The sequence below is a fragment of the Anas acuta genome, chromosome 4 (genome assembly GCF_963932015.1).
Source record: "Anas acuta chromosome 4, bAnaAcu1.1, whole genome shotgun sequence".
NCBI classification, from domain to species: domain Eukaryota; kingdom Metazoa; phylum Chordata; class Aves; order Anseriformes; family Anatidae; genus Anas; species Anas acuta.
The window spans coordinates 55,703,756-55,720,912 of NC_088982.1; the positions used below are offsets into that span (position 1 = coordinate 55,703,756).

At 40.1% G+C, this 17,157-nt stretch overlaps 1 protein-coding gene across 6 annotated transcripts in view; it reads left to right on the forward strand.

Moving 5' to 3' along the window:
• Positions 1 to 17,157, forward strand: part of WWC2 (WW and C2 domain containing 2) — a 100,246-nt gene that overhangs the window by 23,880 nt on the left and 59,209 nt on the right. For 5 of the 6 annotated variants that reach the window (XR_011096282.1, XM_068681301.1, XM_068681302.1 and 2 more), the window contains exon 2: positions 10,195 to 10,304. Coding sequence is in view for 5 of the 6 variants with exons in the window: in XM_068681301.1 (XP_068537402.1) it covers positions 10,195 to 10,304 (110 nt within the window). In the remaining variant the exon portion in view is untranslated. Of the gene's footprint in view, positions 1 to 8,095; positions 8,152 to 10,194; positions 10,305 to 17,157 lie in introns of those variants that run through there. The other variant, XM_068681303.1, reaches the window with a different exon arrangement.

Sequence of the window (17,157 nt, forward strand, 5' to 3'; positions counted from 1 at the left end):
CACAGTGCATATGGCCTCAGATTAAAACTAATAGCTAATTTTCTTAACAGGGCTCTTGACAGACAACACGGTTTCCTTCTATCAACGGTGTACAAGCACGTATACCACTAACCTATATCAACGCTGCACATAGCAGCCGTTTCATAATGTCACTGCATTCGAGCTTTCCAGGGGAAAAGCTCAAAGGTCGTATCGCTGGTTTATGGCTGTGGAATTATCCCTGCGCGAGGGTATGGTTATCAGACATTCCTGGCATTCCAGGTGTCTAATATTATAGTGCTTACATGCCAGCACAGGACCAACTGCCGCGTCAAAGAAAGACGCAGGAGAAAACATGTGTGGCATTACCCATTTCCACTCCTCCGCCCCCTGCTCCCCCACCCCATAGCCTTGCAAAATGTCCGCTTTGCATTGACCTTGGCAATGCTGAGGGGATAAACAAATCACCAGTAAAGTGATTTGATTGATTTTTTTTTTCCCCTACAAAATATTGCTCATTCTTTTTTTTTTTCCATTCTTTTTTTTTTTTATCTTCTACTGCTAAAACGATGTAGCAAAACGTATAGCTGTGTTCCCTGTGTTTGTTTTATTTTTTTTTCTTAGCTGATGGTTATTGTTAAGTAGAAAGCAAAAAGCGTTTATCATAATCAAAAGGAAAAGGAAACAAAAATCCATGCCAGCAGGCAGTTTGACCTGGTCCTGTGAGCAGTGGGTGTGGGTCCCTTCCTTCCCAAAAGCATTCTTCCCCTTCTGGGTCTGGGCCATTCAGTCTTTGGGCCTTTTCAGAAGCACCTGTGAAGGGACAGGGCGAGCTGACATCGAGCTAATATTAACCCCTTGAGCACTGGGAAGAGGCAGTTCAGCTCTGTTTCATTGCTGCTGTAATGGATGCTCTGGCCATCTGGAAGATGCACGTAGCATCTTATGGTAAGCTGGGCAGCAGCACGTTCCCTCTTACGTGCTTTCGTGTGTGCCTGTGTGAGGAGGACATCAGTTCCCTGGCTGTTTGGTGGTGGGTGTTTTTTTTTTCCATCCTTAACTTTTCTAATTTTGGGAATTTGGGGACGGGTAGGAAGTTTGAGCAATGAGGATATGCCTTTTTCAAAATAAAAGCACAGCAGTTCTTGTTCACAGACTGCAAGCACTGACGGTGATTCTATAGGACACCTGCGAAACAGTGAAGTGAGGTAGGGAGGGATCTTTTGGGAAAACTGCATTCCACCATATAAAGATTGTGATTTATATATTTCACAGCACTTTGGATTTGGTCTGGTTTGGTTTTATCCCTCCTAGGTTGCTTGGTGGGTGTCTTGGTTTTTAGTTTGGTTCACTACTTCTGCAGATTTTATTGGGCTTTCTAAGACAAAAACAAACAAATAAATAACCTCAAACCCACCTTTTTGTCTAAAGGGATAGCATTCATTCTGTAGTAGCTTTTCTTCAGTTATTTTTATTATCAGATTGTAATTTTCGAGACTTTATTTGCGCTGTTAAATTAAGTGGACTCATTCTTTGCAGATGTGAGTAGATACTTGTTTTAAAGAACTTGTTGCTCTCAGTGTGCTGTGCCTCCTATCTCTTAACTGCATAGGCTGCATTGTCCTATAGTGGTTCTCTTTATAATGGATATCTTATTGGAAACAAGGTGTTTGGTGTTTTTTTTTTGTTTTTTTTTTTTTTTTTGTTTGTTTTTTTAGAGTTTGTTTTTTGATATTATAGAAGTTCAGTAAAAGTGATGTGTAAACAAATTGAATTTAGGATTTTTTCTGGTGGTAGGTTTTCAGGTAGGTTAGTTGGCTTGTTTTCATCCTTTTCCTGGCAGTTGAGTGTTTCTTGATTGAATTGGGAAGAGTAGTTACTGGAAAACATTGCAGGAACGGAATACAGTTTCCTACAGCACTTAGTGCTCGTCTCCAAAGCCGTTGATGGTGAGGTACCAGCTTGTTTCTAAGCAGTAGGCACTGAACACTGAGCGGCTGTGTGCCATGGTACAGCGTACGGAACTGAGTTGGTCTTCAGGAAGGCCTTTTGGCAGTAACAGCCCACACAGATAATGGGCTGCCACGGCCATTTCACATGGTAGTGCTAATGTAACCGCGGCTCTGAAGGGCTCTCTAAATGAGAACTAAGAAAGACACCATTCAGCACACTGCCCTTTTCAGCAAAGCATTTCAAAACAGCCTTGAGTACTTTGCCTAAATTATAGAGAAGAAACCATTTATTCAGTACTCTAAAAAAGATTAAAAAAAAAAACAACAACAAAAACCTATGAGGAAGGAAAAAGATTGTTTAGTTTTTCTGATCTTTGTACGCTGCCTGAACACAATATTCTGTTGACCTGGGCTGCTGGCTAGCTAGACAAGAGTCTTTTAATGGAAACTCCATTTTTCTAAGCCTTACTTAGGTTCCCTCAAACATTTTTGCATGTCGTCTAGTCCTATCTACGCAAATCCATAACTGGCTTGTAATACGGGAGATGTCATTGTAAACCACTGTCAGAATGAATTCAAGCACTTTGCTCCAGTACTGAGCTTGTAAAACACTTGAGAGAGCTGTTACCCCAATAATACATCCCCAGATATTGTCCAGCCGTTGCTGCAAGGTGGTGAACTCACATATTCATGTCTCTTAGTATAAGCACTTACCTGTGTGTGTTGTGTCCATTTTTATTTACCAAAAAAACCTCTAAAACACACAAAAAAATACATTTCTTTAGGGCCTACTTGCTGTCATAAGTATTTGGGAGTTTAAAGGAATTATAAGATAGAAATTGCAAGCTATTAAAAATGGTACTGTACCTGTATGGTGTTTTGAAAACGAGAGTCATCTCCCAATTATCGCAGGTTTCCATTCTTTGTATACAAATTTGACTGTTTGACTCATCCTTGTATTATCTAGGAACAAAAGGATCTGAGATCTGGAAAATGAGCGAAAATGTTCAGTGTATGCCAGAAATACCTGCTGATGGAATTAGTAAGTCTTTTTCAGCTAAATGCACACAACTGCCCTGTGACTTTATTCTCTGCAGTTAATTTGAGTATGCAGCTGTGGTACAAGCAAAGACAAAGGCATGGTGGTGCTCTCAAGGTACTGCTGGCAGCTACGTGTACAGGTGAGGTGTGAGGCTAGGAACCTTTATGTGCCTATACTGATGTATGCATGCAGCTGTAACACTGAACAGGCTAATGGTGCACATGCTGTGGTGGCTGTAGGCATAAATCAGCATTATCTGGTATTACTGAGAGCTTTTCATAATGAAAGAATGGGATGGCATTTAGTTTGAACTATTCTTATTAATTCTGTATTGGTGTAGAAAAGGTAACGTGTATGTTAATGTCCACTGAAAAATGATTGTATAAATCTCGTGAGCAAGACAAACAAGACTCTTGACCCTCTGATATTTAAGGACTATAATAAAACAGGGGCTGCCAGCATGCTAGCCCGTGTTCAACGCATTCTTGTGTCATGCTGATGTTCGCTGAATTACTCTTTCAAAATAATACCTGTAATGAACTAGTGGTTTATCTTAATAACACCCTTGTTAAAAGAGAATGTACCTAAGCGATACAGAGTTTGTACATAACGTCTTGGCCTGATATCTGAATGGGAGGGACTGCTGTGTTAAGAACACGGTGTTTAGAAACTGAAATCCTGTCAACAGAACCATGAATGAGATTTGGGAGAGAGAAATTGTGGAGCAGTGTTGGCTAGTTTGTAGACATGAATGATCAAAGAAAATAGTGAAAAGAGTGGTTTATGAGCATGCAAATTCTGCCACTTTCTGCAGGTAAACGGTCCAGTTACCACTTCTTAAAGTTAGGGAGCTGACAACAGAAAGTAAGCTTGTTTTGTTGCAGCTTCAGCCAGTAATTTGTAGAAGAGAAAATTGTCTTCCTGATGTAATATAGCGTTGCTGTCAGTGGGTACAGACCTCAGCCGTAGTAAGCCTCAGTGCTCCCTTCCTAACCCTATCATGGAGATACAGTGTGGTCTCCTGCAGTGCTGTATGCAGTCTGCTACCTGGACAGTACTGGTAAGTATTCGTCCTACTTAAATTTAGTCACCTTGCTTTGGGTCAGGAGCCTCACATTTAGATGATTTCCACAGCCAGGTAGAAAAAGAGGGAAACCTTCAGAGTGTTATTCATCCTCGGTCTAAGTAGATGTGCTGAATTAGTCTCCATAGGGAATGTAAATGAGTAATTCAGGTTAGATAACGAACTCTTAAAGTTGATGGGATGAATTGCACCCATGAGTTTTATATAAGAAATCCATCTTGGGTGCCTGAAGTGAGTAAAATCCATGTCTGGCAGCATATTTGGAATGGGAATAGAAGATAGGTTTATAGATCTTTTGAATTCATAATGGTTGTAGCGTTAGAAAGCTGGGTAAGAGTTTAATTGATTTTAACTTTTAATTTTAACAATTGATGTAACTTGAGCGCTAAATTAGGAGTTCTGGTACAGAATTTGAACACTCCTCTTTCTCTATACATTCCTTTGCCTGATGAGTTCATTTAAATATTTACATTTGAGCTACTGCATGAAAATAAGAATGGAATATTTTCAGTTGTGTTTTTGCGAAATAAGTAAGAAAGTAACTGACGTTGATCATATATGCTTGTATTCTGTGTCCTTGTGCTGGACTGGAAGTATTTGCGGTGATGTTAACCACTGTATTGTGTGGCTGGTAGGTCACCTGTACACCCTTTTGTAAGTTAAGTGAGGCAGGTTCCAGGTAAGTGTGCGTGTGTCATTCCATCTTTGGGGTTCTTCGGTTATGTTTTAATAGATGTACCTTAAAGTTTTGTCTTCTCGGTTCATAGAGTGGAGAAGAGTTGTGTTTTTCAGAAGAGTTGGTAATCTCTTTTAAAAAGAAAGTAATAGAGAGTCCTGCATTGTAAGAGAAATGTGCAATGTACATCGTTATATAGCAGTCGGTGTACAAGAATGAATGGGTATGAAATTTAATCTGTGTAACACTTCAGATAAGTGTCATGCTAGATCTTGCTGCAAGGCAAAGCACGTGAGGGCATTTTGGGTAGGGGATAATTGGGATTTGAAGAAAGTTTTCAAATGCATGTTGAAATTGCTACAGAAGTTGAGCATTGACCCTAGTTATAATTGAATTCAAACCTCCGAGTCTTGACTGTAGGTCAAGCATTGCACAACAAAGGAGGTATTCTTGGAAGTCATTTTGAAAGAGATTAGGATGAACCTGTTCATAGTTCTCGGGCATCTTTTATGCACCTCTTACCAACCTGCATTTTTCTCCTTTCTAACTGAGGAAGAGAAGAGTCTTGGATTTGTTTCTTTTTTGTCATCCTCCTTCAGTTTTCTGAGATGTGCCTTCTTACTTTTCTCTCTTCCCCTCATGCTTTATCACATTTATTATAAATTGCATTGCATCAGTCTAAGCAAAACATCTCAAGCTTTACTCATGTAGTCCTTGCTTATATGGGTAACATCAGCACTTGAAATATGCTAAGGAAGTTAGATGAATTTAGAAGGGAGCAAAGACCAAATTCTGGAGTTTCCTGTTGATAAAGTAGAGTCCTAATCATAATATGTGTAATTTCTGCTTCAGTGTTGTGACTTCATCCTGAAGAGATTTTGGAGAGAAATGAAGTCAGAGAAGGGATGCAGCAGAATGCATTATTCTTGTATTGAATAATGCATGGAAATGTTTTTGTGCATACACATACACATACCCTTTTGAAGAATATGCACACTGATCATCAAGGAAGTGTGAAATACCATGGGTTGCCTGTATCCTGACAGAAAGGCAGCATTTACTGCTGCATGTAGTAAATTTCTCTTTTTTTTTTTTTTTTTTTTGTGGCTTTCCTAGGAACAGAATCAGAATCACAGAATCACAGAATCACAGAATTTCTAGGTTGGAAGAGACCTCAAGATCATCGAGTCCAACCTCTAACCTAACACTAACAGTCCCCACTAAACCATATCCCTAAGCTCTACATCTAAACGTCTTTTGAAGACTTCCAGGGATGGTGACTCCACCACCTCCCTGGGCAGCCTGTTCCAATGCCTCACAACCCTTTCAGTAAAGAAGCTCTTCCTAACATCTAACCTAAAACTCCCCTGGTGCAACTTTAGCCCATTCCCCCTCGTCCTGTCACCAGGCACGTGGGAGAACAGACCAACCCCCACCTCTCTACAGCCTCCTTTAAGGTATCTGTAGAGAGCGATAAGGTCGCCCCTGAGCCTCCTCTTCTCCAGGCTGAACAAGCCCAGCTCCTTCAGCCGCTCCTCGTAGGACTTGTTCTCCAGGCCCCTCACCAGCTTCGTCACCCTTCTTTGGACCCGCTCAAGCACCTCGATGTCCTTCTTGGGTGCATACCACAAGAACAGGCACTTCTTGTGGTACGCACCCGCTGCTTGTTCTCTCGGTCCTTGGAGCACTCTTCAAAACATAGGCCGAAATGGCAGCATTGCGGTAGCATGGGATTGAGTAGAAAAAAATTGCTATTTATGAGTTTAAGGTTAATGAATTAGACTTCATTTGGACAGAACTCTAAAAAGGATCAATAAATAAATAAAAATATTGTCCATAGGTGGGAATACTCGAGTTTAATGAATATGCATTTAAAAAACCTTCTGTTAACTGATTCAGCTTCACAGTACACTAACTGTGGACTTTAAGTCATCCTTTTCTGAGTATTGGCATTCTTTCAGGAACATGTAAATTGATAACCACAAACCGAAGTATTGCAAACTACTACCTTGGAATATCAGTGCCCTGAGACGCAGCACTTAATCCTCTATTATGGTGCAATAAACCTCATTTTTCTTGGGTCATGGTTAATGAATGTAATGGCAGTCCGTCCATCAGCTGTTATTATGTCACAGATAATGATCTTCATGCAGGCAAAATTCCTGCAGCCCCTGCTCTCAGGTATTATTTCCTTCCCAGTTACATCTCATAACTACCTCGTAACTCTTTGCTTTCAACTTCTGTCTTCCAGATTTTCTCTTGCATTTTATTTGTCTTCATGTCATATTAATCTCATCCATTTGCCATATGTATTTTGAAAGTAAATAGTATTTATATGGGGACAGTTTTGAGGGCTTGAACCAGCCCCCTATCTCCTTGTGCTGATGGCTGCTTCATCATGAAAAGTGTCTGGCTCAAAAATGTTGTGCTATTAAAAGACTCTGGAACAAACGAGAGAGCCACAGGGATGTAACACTCTTAGATAGTTATGATCTTGTTATGTACAAACCTGCCCAAGTTTTAAAAACGTACTCAGGAGCAGTTCTAATGTAGTTTGGATGTCACAGCTGTGATGGCCAAGCATGATCCCGAAGAACAGAATCTGTCTGGCACTATCTGGACTTTGCTGCCTCTGCCTCCCCCTTCTTTTCTTTGAGGTCTACAGTGGGTCACTTGAGTAGTATTTTTCCACAGTTGTTTTTTTTTTTTTGTTTTTTGTTTTCGTTTTTAATCACATTAATTTATGGAGAGTGGGAAGAGACGGTAGCTGCTATTCATTCTCACGGTGTCTGATTTCTGAAAGGTGATAACACCTGGGCACTACATCCATATGGCCAGAGTGGTCCGTGCAGCTCCAAACTGCAGAATGAGCTCTAACAATAAGAAGTCAGTATTTGATTAAAAATAAAATTGGCGAGGAGTGCAGATGAAAAGCCAGGATATTACTGGGAATATATCCTTCCTGTAGAGGTGGTTTAGAAGTCACAACTTCTGATTGTTGCTAGCTGTGTTGTGTGTCTTTGGTGAAAGTATTAAATGCTTGTACAGAGTTTTAAGTGAATTTATTAGAAAGACCATCTGTGCATGTTTATGCAAGTTTGCTATGATCCCCACTCTGCGATATTGTGCTTCAAATATTTGTACTCCTTAAATCAAAATGCAAATCTTGCAGTTCAATGCTATAACATTAAAGCTAAGGATGAAGCTGATTATTTATTTATTTATTTATTTTCAGTGTAAGAAATGTTTTATGAAAATCCACATCTGTAATGCAATTCGAGGCAGGACTTTCTTCGCAGCATGCTGCTCCCTCGTAGCTGGCACAGGTCCACGCGACTAACCGGCCGCGCTGAAGGGCTCTTGCTTTCATGCCATTGATGTTTCCTCTGAGTAGCGGCCTGGGAACTCTTTATCACAGGTACCCGGTGTTCAGTCCGCTGCATGCTGTGGACAGCCTGACTGAAGCTGCGATTGTATTATCCCAGCTTTCAAAGGCTTCTCCTGCTTTCCTAAGATCCCTCTCTTTCTGTCTAGCTGTTGCTATTTGCAAACAAGGCAGTAAGCTCTGCTGTGATGCTGGTAACCGCTAATGGTAGCGCTTGGGCAGGCGCACTTGATCTGGCAGGGCAGCTGGTGACCCCAGCAGCTTGCAGCTTTTTCTTGTAGAAGAGTTGCTCCTGGACTGTGGCAAGGCAGAATGCGGTGGGTTACGACAGCGAAGAAGGAAAACAGGTACTACAGAAGCTACGTCTTTTCACAGTGCTGTGAAAAGTGGCAGTGGCTGGCCATTCTTGTGGATAACCTCTCCTAATAAACTTCTCTCACTGCTCCCTTGTGCTGTTTATAGTCTGTATTTTATACCTTAGTGATCCAGATGTAATTTCACATTGGCGTTTTCACCTTAGTTTTGTCATAGTTTTCAGTGTGTTTAGTGGTTTTGCACAGCAGTTTGTAAGTGGCAATAAATTAGCAAACTTGCTTTGTGTTTGCTTTCTTTTGTTTGTCAAAATTAAGTATCAGTGACTCTCATGGGATTACATTTTAAACTTTAGAGAAATACAAGAACATAGATCCATGTTTGCAATTTAAGAAAAAAAAAAATCTGTCTACTCTGCAGAAATTTTGAAGCATTAGAGCTTGGTTATTTGTAATTTCTACAACCCTAATTTGCAGGAACAAAGTATTGCCCTACTTTAAGAATTGATAGGTCAAATCCATCAATAATTTTTTCTGTGGGACAATAGTTTTGAAATCAAAACTATGCTCAGATACATGAAGAACTTAGTTCAGTAGCTTTTTAAAGTATTTTCTCTGTAGTGTTTTCTGCACCAAAAAGCCCTTTCATTTCGTAGCAGGTAAAACATGCCAATCTTCTCTCTGCCATTCCTCACAAAAAATGTTGATAAACTGGTTTCTTTTGGAAAATTTGGAAATTTGCAAATAATTATTAAAAAAATACTAACCCCAAAAAACCCAATGTGAATTAGATGGTTAACTTTTTATTTATTTGGAATTTTCATGATGAGATGAAAGCTTCGGTGAGCAAAGGATATGATACTTGTGTGTCCCACAAACTGTGCTTGGTAATCCTAGTGTCAGGATTTTTATTTTAAATTCTGAGTATGTACTAACGTTACAGTGATAATCTTAAATCTTTTGTTTTTCCTATTAAATATATCAGTAAGTGACATGGCTGTGGATTTATCAACAGGAAACTCAATAGTTATTTCTTTCCCCTAAACCATCAATAACATGATGATGCAAAGCTTTGCTCAGCCTCTGTTGGAAAAAAATGCATGTATTATTGTTACCAAACTATTTCTTGTTGCAAATAGGTTATTAAAATGAAAAACTTTAATTATCTATCATCCTAAAAAAGATCCAGGTGAACATCTGAATGTCCATCGAATGTTACTTATAAAATGTCTATTCTGTGCACTCCTCCTCCAAACTGCTGCTAATTTTGTTCAAGTACATGGGTTGGTTAAGTGCTGCTAGAAGTATCTTAGATGGTTATATTTTCTTTTCTGTGTTTTCTGGCTACAGTTGTTAGAAAAGATGACCTTGAAATCCAGTGTTGTCATCACAGTCTCAAGGTTGAAGGGTCCAGTTCTTCTGAGGACAAATTGCGATGTAGATTGTTCTTTTACAACCTGGTGGTTGTTGTTTAATTTTGAACTGTCAAATGTGAAAGATGTTGCAATGAATTTCTCACTTGAGTACCTGTACTGGAAAATGTTTGCAATAATTTATGTTATGTTCTTGGAGTTAATGAATTCATAAGGATGGAGTAGGGGGAAAAGAATCAAGAGCCTAAACTGTAAGGGGGGGTTGAAGGATAACTCTCCTTACTCCGTATTGTCATTCTTTAGCTTTTGTCACAATAGGAATTCATACAAATAGCAAACATATGTAGGGAAGAGAGAGAAGCTATACCTTGAACTTGTTTTTTTATTTATAGGTTAACAAAACCCTTGTCGTTTGCGGATTGTGTTGGGGATGAACTGCCATGGGGATGGGAAGCTGCATATGATCCTCAGATTGGTGTGTACTATATCGATCACATCAACCGTAAGTATTTTTCAGTTTGCCATATTGATTTTATAAGAAGGCTTATCACAATTAGACTTTCCTGAGAAGCTCCTGAAGTGTAACTAGGAGTAGGAAAAGATTTCTTATATGGTGGTTGTACCCTGCTGGGCAGCCAAACTCTACCACAGCCAGTTTCTCAAAGGGAAAGGGGTACAGAATGAAGCCATCAGGAGCTGGCTTTTATCTGACATAAGGCAGCTTCTGGACTTGTCTCACAGAGGCCAGCCCTGCAGCCCCCCTGCTACAAAAATCTTGCCACATAAACCCAATACAGGATTGTAGTTACAGTAATGATACAACATGTTCAATAATCAAATTATCACATTGCTATGCCTGGTTTGGGAATGGTTGCAAGAGTACTGACAGTTATTCACAATTATTCACTCTTTATCATTTTCTGTGGAAGAAGTCCATGTAATGTATGGTAAGTAAAGATGGTTTACATCTGTTGGTACCTGTAAAGTGTAGGATGTTGGATGGCTATTACATATTCAGCAATGCACACTGGTGGGTGTGAGTATAGTCAGACATGAGTAACCAAAAACTGGCTTCAGTCAGACTACTGAAAGGAGCTATGTAGAACAGGCAGTATGGAGTGTGGGGGGTAATTTGCAGTTTGTATGTGTGGTCTGACACATGTACTGTAGTTTTAATAATGTTGTAGAATACAGTTCAAGCTATAAATAATGCTGTATCTTGTAATAATTGGAAAGGGAATGGGGATCAAAATGCTAGGGAAAAATTGACCTTTGGTGTATCGTTATTGGCTTCAGAAGGCTTACAAGCAAATCTGTTGCGGAATGACTACATCTACTTCTACATATACTTTTCATTGCATAGGAACTATAGCTAAAGCATACAAAACTACAGCAAAAAAATTTGAAATGCAATCCATGTTAGACTTAGACAAATGAATACATTACTGAAAGCATTTCTGTCTTCTTTTTGTCTTCATTAGTCCATCCTAATTGATACCTTTCTCTCTTTTCTTAGAAATGCTCTTTTATAACATAATAGAAAGGATTCAATTTAAAATACCTGAATGTAAGTGCGTGTGTATGTGCTAGCAGTGCTGTGTACTTAAAAAATAGTAAGGTGCCTGTGCCTGTGGTGGTTTTACCCTGCTGAGCTCCACTGCAGCTGATCTCTCACTTCCCCTCCTCAAAGGAAAAAGGGGAGAAAATACAATGGAAAGGGTTCAAGGGTTGAGATAAGGAAAGGGAGATTGCTCACCAGTTACCATCATGGGCAAAACAAGCTCACTGTAGGGAGATTAATAAAATTTATTGCGTATCACTAGCGGACTAGCACGGTGAGAAACTAAAAGCAAACTAAAAACACCTTCCCCCATCCACCCTCCTCTATGTCCTCCCCCTGAGTGGCACACAGGAATGGGGAATGGGGGCAGTGATCAGTCCCTGCGGCTTCATTTGCACCACTCCATGGTCCCTCCCTGCCCCTGCTCCCTGTGGGGTTCCTCCCAGGGATGCCGTCCTTCCCAAACTGAGCCTGCGGGGGCTGCCCACAGGCAGCAGCTCCTCAAGAACTGCTCCCACATGGTTCCGTACCATGGGGTCCATCCCCCAGGAGCAACCTGCTCCATGTGGGACCCATGGGCTGCAGGGGGACAGCCTGCTCCACCAGGGGCCTCTCCACAGGCCACAGGGGAACTGCTGCTGCGTGCCTGGAGCACCTCCTGCCCTCCTGCTGCACTGACCTGGAGGTCTGCAGGGCTGTCTCTTAGATTTTCTTGCTCTCCCAGCTGCTGTTGCACAGCAGTTTTTTCCCCTTTCTTAGCTCTGCTGTCCCAGAAGCCCAACCAGCGTCGCTCCTTGGCTTGGCTGTGGTCAGCGGCAGGTCCCTTTTGGAGCTGGATCTGATCTGACATGGGGTAGCTGCTGGGCTTTGCTCACAGAGGCCACCTCTGCAGCCCTCTGCTACCAAACCCTTACCATGTAAACCCAAGACTTTACATTAACAGACACAACTGCACAAGGTCAGTAGGTAGGGCAGAGGTGGTGAGAGGTTGTCTTCAGAAACAGCCTCCTCTTCAGCTTTCACCCAGTGGCATCTCAGATGCACGTGCAAGTGAATCAAGCCCAAGATGTCTAAACTGCTACTGTAGTCAATAGCTATGTAGTTAGTATAGCCGGTATAAAGAACAGTGCGATCTAAATGACTGCTTGGGTGTTTGCTTTGATGTTGAGCTGATCTAAGCTCCTTTGGTTGGTTTGAACTGGAGATCTGATAAATAGAATGGGGCATTAGACATCTGCTATGCTTGTTGAACACCTGCAGGTAGACCTCTAATCATAATCTCGAACTGAATCCCATCCAGTATCCTCGTTTGGGGTTTTATAGTCCTATTTTATCGGAATAACAATGAGAGACCACTGATCTTACATGTATTAAACATTTCTGAACTTAAATAAATAAATGAGGACATACTTGACTGAATTTAGAAGATGAAAAAAGAAAAGGATTTGCTTCTGAATCCAAATGCTATTACAAGATGAAACTTGTCTTATTATAAAACTTAGGCTGTAAAGCAGGTAATCAACGTTTTGGGGTGCTCAGAAAGTGCTTTCAGATCACTGCTCTGATAATCATGCTCTTTTATTCTATACATGTTCAAAATATTTAATCACCTCTAAAAATGTCAGTCTTACAGGGATTTTTTGTTTGTTTTTTTTTTGTTTTAGAAATGAGTGGTTTTAGATTTTTTTTTTTGTCTGTTTAAATGCTATTTCTGTGCATTGACTGTGAATTCTTGAGTGTTATAAGTTTCTCATGGGTTAAAGTTCTGTTTCACACATGTAAAGAGTTGAGGCCTGGACAGCATTGTCTTGGAGTTATGTTGAAAATAGTAATATGCCACAAACAGTAATGCTTTCACATAAGAGAGAAGAATCGTGTATGTATATCCATCTGAATATGGTCATCTTTCTGAGGCTCAAAGAAACAAGTGTGATTAGCTGGGTTTCTTTATATTAATATATATGATGGATGACAGTGGTGTAGTTTGGACCGTGGTGTGGTTAAACTGTTTTCCATCCAGTGTTTGGCAGAGTATTTGGTTCCTGTTTTATTAATTCAGGTTCATTTATAGCAATTTTGGTGAAAATTATTGTTTTGTAAAACAAAACTGTTTTATTTTTGTGCACTGTATTTTTTTATTTTTGTGCACTGTATTTTGCAATGTTTGGGTGAGGATTACTCAAATTGCTGGGCAGTAAGCTGCCTCAGGGTCTTCTAAGCGGTTCTAATGTGCCAAATGTGGACATTTAAACTTTTACTTCATCTTAGTGGAGTGCAACATACTGTTTTGATAATATTGACATCTCTAGTATGGAGCTCCTGCTTACTGCTTTATTAATGTAATAATTCAGATGTGTTGGATATGCTTTGTGGTTTTGAACCGGTAAAATTGTGTGTCAGGCCAGTGGATATGTTAGAAGACTCTCCTTCTTTTAACTGTATCAATTCCCACTTTGTTAATTCCTTTAGTGGACAAAGAAACTAAGTGAGGGAGAAAAACAAACTGCGTCCACTGCTAGGAAGAGGACCAAATGGGCAGATGTATGTTTCAGGTTGTCCACAGAAGTTGGAGCAACAGTAGTAAAACTGGCCAATCTTGTTAGGTTTCCTCAATCAAAACCATTAAACCATGAGCAGCAGGATGGATCTTAGCGCAAAAAAAAAAAAAAAAAAAGTAATTTCAGAAGGTTTGACTTCTGGTTGTTCCCTCCTCTTTTGTTAAAAACTTAAGGTTGAAAGTTTCAATGGTGGAATTTCCATTAGTGCACATTGCTAGACTTAGTCTCATCTTTTTGAAGATGGATAGAGCCAAAAGTCCCGTTGATTTCAAGAAAGAAGTACTAGGCTGGAATTTGCAATGTTATAAAAAAATTCTGCCAAATTTATATAATGAAAGATTAAATTCTTCAAATATTCATATCAATAGATCTTAAAATAAAACCTTGTAAATATTTTCCCCAGCTGTGTAATTACCTGTCCTAGTCCTTTACCTTCCCTTCTCCCATACAAACCCAAGAAAACCCTTAATTGCCAGTGGTAACTCAATTTCTCCTCCAAAGAGGGGTAAGAGTTGGCTGTGAGCAGTCTGCGATTGTAAACACTCCTTCAAACTTGAGGAACTGCGCATTTGGTGTCAATATGTTTAAGTATAATTTGGTTTTATTATCATCACACATTTTGTGTATTTTTATATATTTCCGTGGAGTTCTTTTCAAATACAATTTTCTTCTAGCTCTTCGTGATTGCCTTAGAGCTTTCTCATGATCCTCTCTGATGATGTAACCCACTTTGAGAAACACTGACTGAGGTCATTACTTTATGAATATATTACCCCAATTAGGAGTCTTAATGTGATACTTCCAGCCTCAAGGGAGGCCAGATTACAGGCCATCTGTCACGGCAGAACATGCTTGCATATGATGTGGGTAGCTAATACCGTAAGAAACTAAATGCTTAACCTGTGGTTCAGTAGCACCCTTTGTTAGAGGGCTGACTGAAGGGATATAATCTGGTGATCAGGGTCTGAGGAGTTCCTTTTGCACAGGATCCTTCTTGCTGTGGTTTGGGAGAGTTCAAAGATTTTTTTATCTTGTGCTGTTCACACTTAAAATTTTTGTTACCCATGTGTATTTGTATTCAGCCACTTTAGATGTCTAATTTGCTAACATTCACTAATTTTGCTAAATAATATGGTTAGGAACTCACAGCAATACAAAAAATAACCCCAACCTATTATTCTGCTTAATTTCATATATCTGCAAGCAAAGATGTCACTTCCACATTTTTCCAGTTTTTTTTTTCCCTGCAGGTTTTCCAACATCAGACTTCAAGTGGCTAAGGTGCGAACGTTTGTGCTCATAAAGATTGGATTTGCAAACACTTTTAAGCTGATAGAATCTCTGAAAGAATTGGTCCGGCTCTATTGTTACCTCTGGCCTTTTGTTCTGCCCCTGCAGTGTTTTTGCTTATACTGGCATGAATATTAGCATGGCCAGACAGTGAATCAGATCAGGGAGCTGATTCGAGTTGAAACTAATCTGGCACGGCGAAAAAAAAAGTTGCTGTTTGTTCTCCTTTCCACACCCCTGTTTATGCAAGGGAGGGAAGGTGACCCGGGAATATGAATGAACGTTCAGGTAGATGAGACGGGACAGCAGTTTCTTGCAGTAGCACTGGTTAAAGGCATTTTGAAACTACACCCCTGAACTTTCATCTGGTCTGTGCCCCATATGGGCTTGCCAGGAAGTAGTTTTGACTCCGAGGCTGTGCTATCCAGGTGCAGTTCTTAAATGGTGGTGCCAGCTGCAGTAATCGTTGCTTACTCTGGTTCCTGCCCCACGTTGTGTCAGTGTGACCGTGTAGGGAGCAAGGACGATGGGTGAGCATTCTGCTTCCTGAGGTGTGTGAGTTGTCACCCCCCTCCTCCACTTCCTTCCCCACTGCTGCTCAGCTTTTCTGACCTGGATCGCTGCCTCGGATGTGTGTACACCAACAGCTGCAGAAAGGTGGCGGTGGGAGAAGGGTAGGGTGGGAGTCCTTACATCTGGTGGAACTGGCTCACGCGTGGGAAATGGTTTGCGAAAGGGAACTCAAGTTTAAGGATGGCCACCGCCACGGACATTCACCCTGTAGACATGCTTGTCTACAGATTTTAGGTGCAGGAGTATATGGGCCTGTGGGAAATGAGAACTTCATTGAAATGAGTGAATTAGATTTAACTATATTGTTCCTCTTTTCTTCAATAAGTGAAGTTAGGAAGTTGAGTCAACATATTTATATGTAGGGGTTTTTTTCCCTATTTCATCTGCAGATAGCATCAGTTAGGAACTCTGTATTCGGCACAAAGAGGGAGGGATCGCTAAGAAACAATAACTGTTTGCACACTTCTAGGTTTCTTAGCACTTAGTGGTTGGCCAAGTATCTAAATATCTTCTACTTCAAGTAGTGTGCTTTAGTCAGTTGGGATACAAAACAAAAGCCTAAAGTTTCAAGTAACACAGAGGTGAAATAGATAGGTAGCAGACCTGTTGTTATGAACGTCTTCATTACCATACTGTGTAAATAACACGTATGTACTTCCAAAATGATGGGCAGGGTTGTTGTGTTTTGTAATTCATTGGTGAAAATTGATGCTATGCAGATTTATACTTGGACTTTATTACTCAAATTTTGTGGATTCCCATTGCTATAAGCCACGTTTTTTAGACCCTAGCTTTTTTCAGCAATTTCTACTTTGGGCTTAAATAAACAAATAGTAAATGTGTCATTTAGTATGACAGCGATTTGGGCTTTTTGTTGACGTCATACAGTGTTAAGCAACAGTTGCTGTAATTGATAGCAAGTTGAGAGAGCTGTGTTTTTTTGCTGTGTGGGTTCTTTTTTTTTTTTCAGTTCTAGAAGTGTGGTCATCACAGTTTAGCAATTGTTCAAAGTTTTTTCAACTTTTCCAGTTAACTAGAGAGTTCAACTTTATTAAAAATGCTTAGAATCACATTTTAGGAAGTTTCACAGTAGGTTTTTGTTTGTTTGTTTTGAGAAAGGTAATTACAGTAAATTAACTTTTGTTTTATCATGCCTGAACTGATGAACTTCAGTGGGTTTGTGGTTTTGGTGGAAGGAAGGGTGATAACTGAAATCCTTGCACGGATCTTTGTGATCATCAAGATTGCGCTTGAGCTGTAAACTTCCAGATTCATTTTACAGAGTCTGTGTCTCCTTGTGGTGAGGAGACATTTGTTTCTGGATGGGTCTAAATAACAGATCTCAGTATCTAAAGACAAGCAAAAGAAAAAAA